Source organism: Podarcis gaigeae (genome assembly GCF_964106915.1).
Source record: "Podarcis gaigeae genome assembly, chromosome: 2".
NCBI classification, from domain to species: Eukaryota; Metazoa; Chordata; class Lepidosauria; order Squamata; family Lacertidae; genus Podarcis; species Podarcis gaigeae.
Window position 1 is genome coordinate 95925918 of NC_139679.1, and position 15369 is coordinate 95941286.

At 38.3% G+C, this 15369-nt stretch overlaps 1 protein-coding gene across 1 annotated transcript in view; it reads left to right on the plus strand.

The window, feature by feature from the left end:
- The window catches only part of CNTN3 (contactin 3), a 183281-nt gene extending 168474 nt beyond the window's left edge, over nt 1–14807 (plus strand). The window contains exons 15-21 of the mRNA XM_083723483.1: nt 1023–1093; nt 2783–3017; nt 3209–3324; nt 4323–4509; nt 8463–8575; nt 10233–10401; nt 12262–14807. Coding sequence (XP_083579609.1) covers nt 1023–1093; nt 2783–3017; nt 3209–3324; nt 4323–4509; nt 8463–8575; nt 10233–10401; nt 12262–12359 — 989 coding nt within the window. The 3' untranslated portion in view covers nt 12360–14807. The remainder of the gene's footprint in view (nt 1–1022; nt 1094–2782; nt 3018–3208; nt 3325–4322; nt 4510–8462; nt 8576–10232; nt 10402–12261) is intronic.
- The last annotated feature ends 562 nt before the right edge of the window (nt 14808–15369 follow it).

Genomic DNA, 15369 nt, shown 5'->3' on the forward strand with positions numbered 1-15369 from the left:
AAAAATGGTAGAGAATAAAGTAGGTTTGTGTGAGTATTGAACAGGAGCACTCAGATAGAAATTGCTTAACGATTGTTTTTTCTTCTTCTGAGACTCTGCCACCCACGCTGACAAGGTGACTGCAACCTTTATGTAATGCTTGCACATGCTTCACGGGGTTCCTTTCCTCTTTGTAATACATACATATATTTTCTCTCCTTAGAATCTGATTGTGCAGTTTAATCAGCAGAGCACTGAAAAGCAGGATGTCATAATTCTACTATGATAAGAATTCAGAATGGCCTTCTTAATTTTTGTGCAGCTTTTTTAAAATTACTGAGCATAAATGTAACATAGAAACCAGCTCTGTCTGTCTTTGAGCTACAAGAATTCAAGCACTCAAGAATTCAAGCATTCAAGAAATCTGTCAGTCAAGCAATACTCATAGAACATACTCAGCACTTTGTAGACTTTGTCTGAAGAAGGGTTCCCTTCTTTCAGGAGACTTAGTATGGTTAAAAAAACCCAACTTAATTCATTTCTGAATATTAAGAATGGTTATTCCCAATAATAATGAATTTTGACTGTTGAGTACTCATTCGGGTGACTCCAAAATAAGATAGTGGCTTTTAGATAAGTTGGAGACTCCCTATGAACACAGAAACATATAAGTACAAACTTATGGCATCTGTCTGTCTCGAGTGACAATGGAGTGTGCCTCCAAGGGTGAAGTCAAATTGCTGTGTTAGCAGCACCAAAGTGACCTCCCCAGGGTGCAAGCCTAGGAGGGCAGAGAAAGAGAGGAATTGACCTGCTTGAGCCCTCAACATTATAATAAATATCCTGGAGAGGGAGAATTGGGGCCAAGAGAGATACATGTCATGAGATAAAAGAACCCCTCTCTTCACTATGCAGGGATCTAAATAAAGTTCTGTGTCAAGATATAGAACTGATACAGTTTCACCTCTGAATTTCTGGGACCATTTAATTAATTCACCTTCTCTTATATTCATGTGCAGCTAATGTGTGTTTTCCCTGTACAGTGCCTGAGGTACCACCATCTGAAGTGAGTGGAGGAGGTGGCAGCAGGTCTGAACTGGTCATCACATGGGATGTAAGTGTTCTGCTTGGAATTTATTTCCCGAAAGTAGCCTTTTTTATTATCTACTCAGTAAAAAATTACCCAATAACTGACATAAACGTTCATTTATCTGATACAGCTGACTTGTTCTGTCGTCTTAATATGTATGCTTTTCCTGGCCTCTTTCCAGAATATTATCAGAGCAATATTAAGCTAAGCTCATTATTATAATAGTCTCATAGGTTTCCAGAGTTAACACAAAAATTAAAACAGCTACTTGGATACTGAAAGTACCTCTTCTCATCAACTTTATGTCCCCAACAAATAGCATATGTTTTCAGAGTTTTGGTCTGAGATTTCCTGTAAGATTATTTGACACATAAACAAAATCACACAGATTTATCCCAGTCTGGCTGAGGCCATCTGAAAAATACTCCAGTAGGAGAAACCTGTAGATTGAAAGGGTGCGAAGGCCTGCCATTACTTCCCTTAGTGGTATATCCCTTTGATGACAGTGATGACATTGGAAATACGCTTCTTAAGTCAACGCTCTGTAAAATCCTGGATGTATTTGCCTTAATAGACCCAACTTCCAATCTTCCAAGCCTCCACATAGTGGAAACCCAAATATGGTGTCTCTTACTAAGATTGTCATCCTAAAGCTAGTTAGGAATTGCTGTCAAACTGAATGGGACTTGCATCTGAGTAAACACACTTCGAAATTTGTTCATTTAGGGCTAATGAATGCACCAGTCCTTGGTCTCTTTAGGGATAAAGCTTATTGTATTTCTGTTGTGGCTTTGTTTTATGTTCCATTCATTCCTATTCCCCAGGTTACAATCTTCATTCATTTAGTGCTTCTTTCTTCCCTTTATAGTTTCTTTTTTCTAATTCCCACCTTTGTTCCTTTTCCTATTCTCTTCCTTGTAAATGTAATAATCTCTCTTTTGCCATCCATCAGGCTGACTCCCCTCTATCTTTCAAACCCTTTTCAAACAAGACACTTTCTTACTGTACCTAACGGATGTTATCGCTTCTCTCCCTTTGTTGGTTTCCTGTGTCATCTTTCTTTTGCACTGCACATGTGTTTATTAGATTATAATATTAACTTTCTGTGTAGTTGATTATTATGCTTTTTGTGTTACTGGTTTGGATAGGGAATAGGACCTGATCTGTTTTATATTCTGTGCAGCTCTTAATTAATCATCTGTGCTTAATAAATGACTGACAGTGATAACTCGGCTTAATGCTGTATGGAATTTATGCCACTGAATACTGGGGCTGAACTGAATGTCCTCTCTGTGAAACATTTAGTGATTAAAAAAACTTGCTAAATCAAGCAATATGCATGCTTTGTAAAAGCCCAGAATGTCGCTGGAAATGGCACTATGAGATCGTGTCGCAGTAGTTCCATTGTACAGGGGAAGAATGAGGTGCCCCTAATGGTAAGTCGGGTCTGCAGACTTCCTTGGGATATACTGCTAAATATATATGCTAGCACATGCATTCCTAATGTGCCCTTGGGTTTCTTAAATTGGATCCCATTGCCCCTTTGGCTAATTTAATAAAAACCCTCAGGAGTCAAGCTTCTCTTCCTCATAACGTTGATTAGACAAATGAGACCTCAAATAATTCTTTTACTGGATTTTTTATGTTTACATAGCTTGAATTTTTTGTTGTTGTTATTTTAGTATTTTATTCATTTACAAATTTTTGGCTTAGCCCGTTCCTGAAGAATTACAAAATGGTGAAGGATTTGGCTATGTCGTAGCTTTCCGACCTCTTGGCGTTACAACCTGGATACAGACAGTTGTCACGTCACCTGACACACCCAGATACGTCTTCAGAAACGAAAGCATCTTGCCCTTTTCACCATATGAAGTCAAGGTTGGTGTGTATAATAATAAAGGAGAAGGACCATTTAGCCCCGTGACCACAGTGTATTCTGCTGAAGAAGGTGGGTTTTTGAATCATCTCTTACATACCTGTCGTTATTTCCCATGTCAATGAGTGAAATATAAATATTTGCTTTGCTAGTATCTGTGAAGCCATGTTAATTAGTTGGCCAGTGAGTTCGTTAAGTTTCTTTGTTTTTCCTGATTCCCCTTCCACCCTGGGTTTTCTTATTGTTTTTGTTTCCTAATGCAGAACCCACCATAGCACCTTCTGGTGTATCTGCAAACAGCCTCTCATCTTCTGTAATTGAAGTCTCCTGGGTTTCCATTCCTTGGAAAATGAGTAGTGGAAGATTGCTGGGCTATGAGGTAAAAATAAAACCCTGTGAAAATGTTCCTTTTCCTAGAAGCTAACATGACTGTGATAAGGTGTTTGGTTTTTTTTTTACTTTCAAATCATTATTCAGTTGCCTGTTGGAAGCCAAAGCTTGCTGTTAAAATCAGCTGCTCTGTCTTTGCTTCTTTATGGAAAAATGAGTCATGCAAACATCTGGTGATGTACTTTTTCTCTCCCCCAAATTTTGGAAGGGAAGTTGCTAAACAGGCCTGCTGTTTGAAACTAGAAAAAGGGAGCTTTCTGCTCCTGAATCTAGACGAACACATGGCATAGTCACAAATAATCTGTTCTGGGGGAGAGTATAAAAGCCAAATGTAACTATTCCCACTTTTTGTCTGTGTAAAACTTGAGCTTTGCCTTATTTCCTGGCCTCATGCCAGATCAATTACTGCAAGCTCACTAAAACTGCATTGAGAATGGAAATCAGTTGGCAGTCAGCTCTGCTTTTGCTATCTGTATATGCCTGCTTGGTATCTACAGCATCTCTTGCTGTTTCTCCAGCAAAGATAAGCACCGTACCCAGTTTCCAATAATAAAAACCCAGTTGCATTTAAATACCCATGGTTGTGCTCCTTTCTGCTTGGGGAAAGGTAGTAAAATTGCATGTGCATGAAGACTTTATGTAAACTGGTGTTTAAGCTGACTACAAAACAAGCCAGGCGCAAAATTCGATACTGACATTTGCAATACTTAATAGCAATAGTGTTGTGTGCCCATGTAATGGTAGAGAGCTGCTGAGTAACTGCAACTTCTACAAAATGAAAATAGAGCTGTTTCTCTGGGTTTTAAAGAAAAACTTTGGGGGGGGGAGGTTTCCTTTTCAATACTGTGCTATTTCCCATGATAATCTGAAAGTAAAATTGCATTCAGACAGTTGGACCTGCTAAGCAATAGGTTATAAACAGCTATATCAGTGTAAGCAGCAAGGTCAACAATATGTTCTAAGTAGCCTACTCTTTGTATCCTTTAGGTGAGGTACTGGAATAATGGTGGAAAAGAACAGTCTTCCAACAGAATAAAAGCCATTGGAAATGAGACATCAGTAAGAATAACAGACTTGATGAGCAACCTTGTGTACTATACAGCTGTTCGAGCATACAACAGTGCAGGAGCAGGTCCTTTCAGTGCCACTGTCAATGCTACCACAAAAAAAACACGTAGGTATCATCACTAGGGGCAGGAGGGGAAAATGTCAAAATGGGGTTCCTTTTCTTGCAAGGAAAACAAAATAAACTTTTAATAATCCTACCGTAAGCTCTGTGATGCTTTGGAAGCATGCTTGCTAACCAAAGAAGTTTCAATAATAAACCTTTTATCTATTTTTTGTGTCTTCTGGGAAGACAGTAACACAACTCATACATAATGGGAGCAGTGCTTGGACTGTTTTCAGATATAGGCAAGCAACTGGGCTTCAATATACTTAAACCAAAGCATTCTCTGTGCACCTGAAACAACATTCCTGTTATACTGATAATCTGGCAGTAACCAATTTGTTGCTCAATAACTTAAACCTTTGGGATTCTAGAGCTACATATCAGTCATGTATCGTTGGAGTTTGGTTCTGATTCCTTTAGGAAGAGGGAAGTCTTTCAAGCTGTGAACCCTGTCACTGCTGAAGAATATGTGTAGCTATGTGTGTGTGTGCACACACAGACACACACTTCCAACAGTGAAGGTTACTGTTTCACAGACTAGTGGGCATGTATACAATTCTGATGTGGGTGATATGCATAATATATTTGGATTTGCACCTGCTGCATTCTGCCAGCTTTGGACAGACCATAGCACGGAGGTTGTTGTTATTACTATTACCTACTACTATTCCTACTATTGTTAGCATAATTGGAAGTCTCGGGGGGGGGGGTTCCTATTACTTGCCTTCAATATAGTGGCAATGTTGTGGTACATATTGAAACATAGCTGTATCTTACTGTTGCTACGTGAGATGCAGGATTCTCCTTGAACTGTTGCCTCTTGATTTGACTAGAAATGGGCAAATTGCCCCCATATGGTACTCGGAGTATCTCAGAAATAAACCACTTTGTCCTCCAATATATCAAAAACACATTGGCTCCTTTCCCGAGGCTCTTGAAAAATGAATGCATCTCCCCCCCCCCCACTGCCCCACCGTGCCAAAAGCACTCCCACCTAATGAGCACCCAGTGCTGCTCTCACTGCCACTCAACTTCAACATAAATTTGTATAAAGTATAACTCAGATGGATTAGCTTATTCCTCTAGGTGTTAAGATGGAGGTTAGAATTAGCCTCAAAATCTATAGTTTAGAAATCTGAAATACCTCCCCTCCCTGGTGGTCAGAGGACTCTACTCCCTAGTGGTCATTTATTTTTTTAATTTTATTTATTTGAAGGTTTATAAACTGCCTCACAGCCAAAAGATACCAAAGCAATGTTCAGTAAAATAAAGTTAGATAAAATATAAAAGAGAATGGTGTACAAACTTAGTAAATTGATTGTCTAATTTTAGCCGCCTACACACACGCGCGCACACACACACACACACACAATACACACACTGTGATCATGTGCAGATTTTAAAGTTGCTGCCTGGTGATTGACAGATTGGCAGGTCATCCGTATGCAGAGCTTCCAGGGGACTGGGGTGCAGAGGTCATGGGAGAGGGAAGTCACCAATTTGCCTTTTAAAACTTGGTTTTACTGCTGGCAGATCAGGTAGAGCCCAGTACAGAGTATCAGTTCTTCAGAACTACTTAGGTGTTCCCTCAGATATGCCGGTAAATTTCATTTTGTGTCATCATTTCAGGAATTTAGCCTTATTAGAATTCTTGGGGGCGGGGGGGAGCTAACCAATCCAGTTTAATTTCTGACGCTCTCAGATTCAGCATGAGTTTCAGCATTCTCATCACAGTCTATTATTGCACAGTGGGTCCGTAATAATTGAGGCTCTCCTAATTGCAACTTTCTGATGTGATGTGGAGAGATGGAAATGTGTATTTCAATATAGATTTGGGAACCAGTGAAGAGGCTCGTAGAAATTAAACAAGGAGAAACTAGTAATGACCCCTGCGGCTGAACACGGCTATTCAGGTTATGATGTTACAATTCCGTAGTAATTGAAAAAGTAAAATCATTTTCAATGACCTTTGTCTTTTTAATTATAATCCTAATGTAAGATTGAAAACTGCCTATTTATCTTATAAAGGTTGAAGCAAGTCAAGGGCACATGCTACAGAGTTGATTGTTATCTCTCCCTACCCCTGCTCATCCCTGCAGTAGGCATTGTGGAAAATGAAAGTTCCCTTTCATGCTTCCTTCTCCTTCCTTAAAAAAATATTTGAATGCTAAGGTTGAAGAACACTTGCATGCAGGACTATTGTTATTAATTAATTACCGTAATAATGACCACGACAAGGGACTGATGGCCATATCCCCCACTTTCAGATCACTCTCACTCTGCTCAGCCAAGAAACAAGGCCCAGAATGTGGCCTGCCATATGCAATCTACAGGTCTGCAATCACAAATGGGGCAGAGCCACTGGCCTAGCTCCCCAGCAGGTTGGTCACTTGTGTTTATTGGGGAGGTGTGGGGCAGTGGGAAGCCATGCTTCCATCAGTATTGCTACACCATGCTGGCTTTCCCACCACCTCACCCATCTCCCTCCCAGTAAGCAACAGCCACCCACCTAGCAGGAAGTTAGTGCAGTGAGCCACTTCTGTCTACAGTTACGGCCGTGCCCTGCACTTCGCAGCTTGAGCAACCAATACACATTTCCCCAGGAGAACATTACATATAACAAACCACAGCATAGATCATTAGCATGCTTTGAAATCAATGCCGCAACAGCCAGGCTTAGCCATTTATCACTTTAGCGGATACTAATATAATTATCCTGCAGTTTTAGGAGATAGTGATTTGTTACAGAAGCTCTGTGGTTGAAAACCCGGATAGGACCGAGCCGAAAATAGTGGTGGTGTGTGTTTGTTTTTCTGAACAGTTTAGGCAGTATCTAAAAAGCAGCCCCACCCTTAAATATTTTTGTTGCATGGAGTGCATTCAGCTATTCTCGAGTTGTTAACCTCTCTCAATTGACTTTGTTTGCCCTCAGTTTACATAAGCTCATAGACCAATCTTATTGGCTGCACAACATTCTGTTGGAAATGTTTGCTACGTGATCAGCAATCACATAACTGAATAATGCAAGGAGATGAAAGAAGCCTAATAAAGTCTAATTAAAGGAAGGCTAATAAAAATGCTTCCAAAGCAGCAGCCAACAGAGAACAATGACACGAAACAGCGATGTCTAAATTTCCTGGAAACTGAAATGTTCAATACATCTCTAAACAGAGTTTAAAATGTTGGTTGAAATTTCAAAATTGGGCTAATAGGACCATTTATGCTTTATTTGTGTGAGTGCGCACACTAACTTTAAACAGTTAGAAACACATTCAAGTTCACCATCTCTTGACTGAATTAAGCAGTTCTCATTACCACCCACAATGACAGCTTAATAAATAACAGTTTGTTTTTCTTTGACTTTGAATTTACTTTTCATTTTATTTTCTTAAAACTAATAGTTACACTTTGAAAAGCACCCCCATTGCAAATTCCACCTAAACAATGTTCTGTCGTGGTATGATTGAGTCTTTAAAATGGTCTCTCTTATTTGTCGCAATTTGTAGGGTTCCTTTACTAATCACTTAAGAAAGAACAGAAAGGAGTACAGCGAGAATGAGACCTTCGTGTATAGGGTGGTGTAGAAGTTGAATGAATGAACGAACGAACGAATGAATGAATGAATGAATGAATGAATAAAGAGATCCCCCACCAATGAAGTACATGTAACAACAACAAAACAAAAAACAACAAAAAGTTGCCGTGTTTTATGCTGACACTTCTCTTTGAGGATATTTAATGGAAGGTCCAAAGTCATTTTAAAACATAATAATATTTACATGCCTCTCCATATTTTAAGAAATGAATCTAGAGTACAAATGAGACGGCTCTTTGTGAAAGTGCTCCTACATCTAACATGTCATGACAGTCAATTTACCTGGCTTGTTATTTGCTCGCACGTAATAAATCTCTAATGCCAAGTAAATTAAAATCATGTTTTCATTATGCATTTCAAGCACCCAGCCAGCCTCCAGGAAACGTTGTGTGGAACGTTACTGACTCCAGGGTCACGCTGAATTGGGAGCAGGTGCATGCAATGGAAAATGAGTCAGAGGTCATTGGTTATAAGGTAAGTAACCAGCGAGACTGCAGTGATACCGTTCAGAATGCTTGCTTAGAATCAGGCTGTTTGTATCAGTGCTGGGAAACACTCCTTTTCCACTGATTATCTTTTTTATATAAAAAAACAAAACACCAAAAGCCTCCTGTAATATAAAATGTAGGGCTAAACGGAAATGTGTCAGTAACCAGGTCTTAATATCTCCACAACCTCAGTTCTTAGGAAACTTGTATAGGAATTCGTTCATCTATTTATTTTTTTCAAAATATAGTCCAGCCCCCCCCCCTCAATGTCTGAGGGACAGTGGACCGGCCCCCTGCTGAAAAAGTTTGCTGACCCCTGTATTGCATCAATTCTTTGGCAGCATCAAATGCTCCTGCACACATTCATCGGTATCTTCACAGCAGGCTCCCTTTCGAATGCTCTAATTAGCAATTGAATTAGGCCTAGAACAGGAAAAACAACCACTTAAAATGTTTTCCTTTGTTTAAAGAGCCGTACAATTTTGTGCAGAAAATCCCAGGCATTCGCACTTCCGGCTGAAAGCAAAAAAGAATTTGCCTTTTTTAAAAAAAAGAATAGGAAAGGACATCATTGCGCGTTCCATTAGTTGCACAGGTCATTATGGACTATATGCCTAAGATTTTCTGCACTAGCCCTTAAATTATACAATTTATCATGCTTGATGCCTTGCATCCATATGGGTTTGCTCCATTCATGCTAATTAATTCTGCAACAGATTGGGAACACGCAAAGCCCAGAAGAGTAACCATTGCACAAATTTTTCACACAACTTCATACCTTTCTCTCTCTATCCTATCTTATACCCCAATCCCAGTTTCTGATTTAGTATCAGAGTGGAGAATTACCCACGGAGTAAGCGATCTGGAAACAACCAGTGTGTGCAGGTGTCTTTCTCTAACTATTAATAACACTAATTATATTGTTTTTGAGTATTCATTGGAGGTGACATGTGGTTTAGGTTAGTTTTCAGCTTTTGCTTTGTCAGCACAATTTTCTTAAAAAAAGAAAGAAAGTGGGGGGAAGAATTTTCACTAAAATCTGAACTTCTGTATCTCATGAATGGCCTTAGAAATCCCAATTGCCAAAATCACTTATTTGTTAATTGCATCTTGCTGTGAGGTTTATTGCAGTAGAACACAGATGTTGTTATAGACTGCATGAATTTAATTTTTTTAAAAAAAACCAGCAATAAATATTCAGTTTAATTCCAAGGTAGAATAATGACTTACTACATTCAAACTTTCTCTCCACATAGCCCATAATTCTTCACTTTCTTGTGTGCTTGACACTCCAGTATCCTGACCCTATTTATTGCTTTGAGTCATTGATCAAGCTAATGGCAAGCTCCAAATAGAGTAATAATTTATAGACGACCCCATTACTGAGAAGCTCAATAGAATATATTATGTATTCGTTGTTGTGTATTCTTGCATTCTAGATCAAAGCTGTGATAAAGGTACTTGACTGATGCTGTATACTTTCAGTGCCTCAGAAGAGATTAGGTAGAATTCCGTAGTGTGCTATGCCTCTCCCTTCTTCTTGTGTGTGTCCCCCCCCCCTTCCACCTTAAGATGACATTAAATGTATCATGTTAGATGAAATAACATCCCTGAAATTATCAGCTTTCTTTTCCATATTTCAGATTTTGTATCGGACTAGCAGTCAAAACGAGCTCAGTGTCCTTATGACAAACAGAACATCTGCAGAACTTCTGCTCCCTTTAAATGATGACTACATTATAGAAGTGAAAGCAGTGACTGATGGTGGAGACGGCATTAGCAGCGAACAGATTAAAATTCCTAAACTAGCAAGTATGTTTACTAGATGCTGATGAATGGAGTTTCATTATAAGTAGGACATTATGGTTTATCTTTAAAGACTGAGAGTTGATGTGAGATATGAATTTCATTTAGTGGATAAAACTAACTTAACCCTTTGTCATGAAATTGCTTCAAAGCAAGGTCACATTCACACCATACTTTTGAAGCACTTTAGTGCCACGTTAAACCGTCATTACTTCCCCCAAATAAGTATGGGAGCTGCAGTTTCTTAAGGCTGCTGAGAGCTGTTAGGGGGCGCCTATTCCCCTCACACATATCCAGCTTCCAAAGTTCCCTGGGATAGGATTGATTGTCAAACCACTCTGAGAATTGTATTCTAGGGTTTTATTATACAACGGAATCTTGTAAATATAGGCTTAGATTTCACTTTCAATTTGTATCCTGCCTTTCTTTATATACAAGGCAGTTTACAAGCTGAAGACACAACAAAATATGCAACAAAGATCACACATGTTAAACTCAGAATTATGGATGAAGAGGCACATAATTTGGTGAAGTCAGTATCTTGGAGGGAAGCAGATGACATGGACTACGGAGGCCCACTGCTCATTAGATTTAAATTGAGACTAGTGGAAAAATAGGAACAACACAGGTCTATCCTATCAGCAAGCTGAAGGCATTGGACCATGTGAACAGCATGGAAAAATTATAGATGATATTGGTGCTGGTGGTTTATAATCTGCCGTACCCCAGCAGAGAAATACAGGTAAATCTCAGTTGCAATCCATTTAACTTGAACTCTGCAAAAAGTTGTTGGGCAGTGCTGTTTTCGAAATTGAGTTTACCGGTATATTGATTAATAAAAGGGTGGGGTAGGGGATTTATGCACTACATTAATGTTATGAAAAAGAACCCAATTAAAATTCTTCATGTTCCTATGCATGACAAATTGCATTCAGTTGAGCTAGTAAATTACCATGTAAATTAGACAGCGGTATGTGTAGGAGAATCAGTTTTTAATTTTTCAGTCTGTTTTTCAGAATTGGAGATAGCTGAATAAATATTCCAAATATTAATTTGTTTCAATTGTTTTTAAAGTATATACAATATATCACTTCTCAATTGTTTGTCTAAGATCAAGGGTAATGACTCTATACAATACCTGGACAGCATAACGTCATTCAAGGGTAATGTAAAGCTATTTCTTAATAGCTCCTGGGAACTAATGGAACATTGTCCTTACAAAGGTCTATGGGAACTAATCAATTGCAAATGAAGCTTACCAGTCAGTGGTCCCAATAGAACAAATGGCTCTACAATCTCAGAAGACACCTCTTTTCATATGTTCCTTCACACCTCAGCTGCTGCCAAGCCAACCTAGAAACATGTTTCGGATTCTGTCTGTATGGGTGCTCTCACCAGTTACAAACATGCAGTTGATTGCATTTTCTAGAGGATTTGGTGCTACTTTACAAGACATAAATATCTATTATGATTTTATTTATTTTAAATAGTTCTAAACCAGCCTTCAGCAAGCAGATTTCATGCTGGTGTGCAATAAACATGCCATGTCACATAGTCCCATACCAATGTGAGAAAATGTCAGTAAGGGAAAATTCAAATAGGTCCCTGGCCTACCTGAAAGAAAGGCTCATTGAATTCCATTGGTTTTACTACTAAGTAGACATGCAGTGCATTGCACTGTAAATGCATAAAGCTATGGCATATGGAAAGGCACTTCTGAAGATGAGCAGTTGGGGAGATTTCTATGATATAAAGCAGTAAGCACTAGTGAGAGCCGAAAGAAAGGGTTGTATTTTTGGGGGAGGGGGATTAAGAACATGCATATTTTGCTTTCCAACTAATCATATATTTTCCCATTTGTTGTAGGTATGGATGCAAGAGGTTCTGGGGCAGCAGTCTTAAATGGCCTATCCAGCTGTATGTCAATAACACTATACTTTATCTTTAAAGTGGTATTGTGTTGATGCATTTTCACAGGTGAAGGCCAGGTGAATAAATTACTTTAAAAGTGCTTTTTAAAACAACAATAGCAACAACTACAAATGGTGGTTATGCATGGATCTGCTACCATTGATTTTAAACACTTTCTATGACTTTCATTCAAAAAATAAAATAAAGAGCAAACCATATACATATTAAACAGTTCCTTCTAAAGGAATATAAAATGCCTTAAAATGTAATGAACCAAAGGACTTTACACATTACATGCTTCAGAAATGACAAAAATAGGAGGATGCACATTGCAAAAAAAAAGAAAAAGTGAGAGTTCCATTTTCCAAGCAACTCGGAATTATTTTAATGTAAATTGCAACAAAATCATACACATACACACAGATGGAAGATAAAAACAAATCCGTATTTCAGCGGTATCTGATGGGAAACTGAGTTAGTTTCCAAAAGCCTCACAATGATGAATGGTAACTGGATAACTATCATTCTGGCCTTTTGTTTTATGTCCTTTTTTCTTACTAATTAAGCACCACAAATATCTAGTTTACTATTTAAAGTCCCCCTTGCCCCCATTTATTTTTTTTTGGTACCATCTACATGAATGTTCAATTGCTTGTTCTTATTTTGTTTTTTAAAAAATAGATTTAAACAGTCGAGTTCTTTATGGTTTTTAAGCTTTTTTTCAATCGTAAAAAAGAGGAAACTTTCTCCTAGATGCTGCACCGATGGAAGCTCTTAGAATTTTGTTTTTGAAGGATTGTATGTCTGTACAGCATCACATGAGAAGTGCCTCCTAGATTGGGCCAATGGGCCAATCTAGCTGAGCATCCTGTCCTCACAGAGGCCAACCAGATTCCCATGGGAAGCCCAAAATCAAGACCCTAGCACAAGAGCACCCTCCCCACTTGTGATGCCCAGCAACTGGAATCACAATTTAAGTATCAAGAGGCCCGGGGCTTATTTTCACACTGGAGCACAAATGGTCCTTGGCCTTTTCTACCAGTCTGCATCAGTGCAGCACAGAGTGCTCCTCTTTGAAATTACGAATTAGCAGTTTTAGCTTAGCATTATAAAAGTACAACGATCAAACCTCCTAGTGTAGGGGGTGCTAGAATGTTCTGGAATATCAGGCATTACTTGGATTCCAGTCTTTTCACCCCGCAAGTATTACTGCCAAGAGAAGAGCATTCACCACAGAAAGACACGGCAAATAAAATATTACCACTAGCCCTTAATACGGACCTACTTCCATTTTCTATTCAGCTAAAAGTTGGTAGCTCTAATATTGTTCAGCCATGCAACAATTACAGCATCTTGACCCTAACAGAAAAGCCTTCTGTCGCATGAGTTTAGACTTTTCCTAATATGTTCAGTACACTATAAGATATCCTTACATAGCTTCCTTTAAGATAGGCTTCCTTATTCTTTCTTTGTAATCTATAACTCCTCTAGTTCCTTATATTTTGACATTCTTCTCTATACATCATATTTATCATTGTATTTTTTAAAAAATAAAATAAAAAATAAACACAGATGAAGTGCCCAGAGTAGAGCATCACACTTTTTGGTGCAATGCACCAGAGCCTTATAGCCAGGGAATATTATCGCCCTAAATTATTTGTGGTGTATCTGAATATGCAGCCCTAAATCTGTTGCCCTTCTATATACCACTGCTACATTTTGTGTCTCGTTCATTGGATGCTCTTTGAATATTGGTCCTGCTGCAATTTATCCACTTTTTAGAACGATCCTGGATGATAACAGCTTCACTGCCATTTTCTTATTTATCAGCAGAGACTTTTGTCAGTATCATTAACTGGACTGTTTTAAATCAACATTTTCATAGCAATGGGTATATATATAGAGAGAGAGAGAAATCTATTCTTGGTACATTTGAATGACTACAGTTTCAATGTTTACACAGTTTTCATCTCAAAATTTCTTTTTCACACTTACTCCTGACAGGTGTCAGCCATAGAACAATTCAGATATCACTCTAAATTTTATTATGCATTCAGATAATATATCATCATACAGCCCAAACTTTAAAACACACTCCTTTCCCCAGTGTCTTGGGAAAATCTGTATATATTGTACATAGTAAAAGAACATAAATAGTTACTTGCTCTTCAACATGGCAAACTACTGATGCTTCCAAACACTTTCCAATAGGTGGGAACAAACTCCTTTTTTGTGTAATTCATACTCATGCAATGAGAGGTGAATCTGTCATTCTTGCTATAAGAAAGTTATACATCATGTTCCTGTATTGCCATTGTCATGACCATCCTCTTGAATTTAAATCCTTGCTCTATTGTCTCTATGAGATGTGTGCAGAGTATTTTGTTTCATATTGAAAAGTTTTATCAATTTCCCCTTCAACTCCTAGCTGTGTGTGTATATCCTATGGTTATCTGTATGTATTTTTTTTATTCTAATAAAATATTTATAACATTGAAAAATGCCTCTGTTACATCATGTTGCTATAGAATCACAGACATTTCGTATTCACATTGCAGGCATGTACAGGTCTATTCCTTATGCTCGTAAGAACAGCCTGGCAAATGATACTTCTCTCCTTTTCTGTCCATAAATGAGTTAAGCTGTAGTGTTTTGATTTAAGCCACTGGTTTTTAAACTGCATTTCCAAGAACTGTGGCATTCTAAATTCCCTCAATGAGCTGATGTCCTCAGACAACTGAGACAATTCCTGAATAGCAGCCTCCTCAACACTCCTGGTCTTCAGTCAAATAGAGCATAGTGCTTTTAAAATTTAATTTATTTAATTTTCAAAAGTTTTTTTTTCCAAATGAATTTTTATTGTTTTTCTTACATATTCTTTTCCAACAAATTGTAATAGCACCATACATTCCCTTTGACTCTGCCGAGTCGCGACACCCCTCCCTCCCCACAACTGGTATATTTATCCTCTTTCCATCATGCATATCATTCTCATATTAGTACTATTATACATTGGAGGTATTATGTCAATCCTGCTAGTGTCTTGACCTCTTTACAATTCTT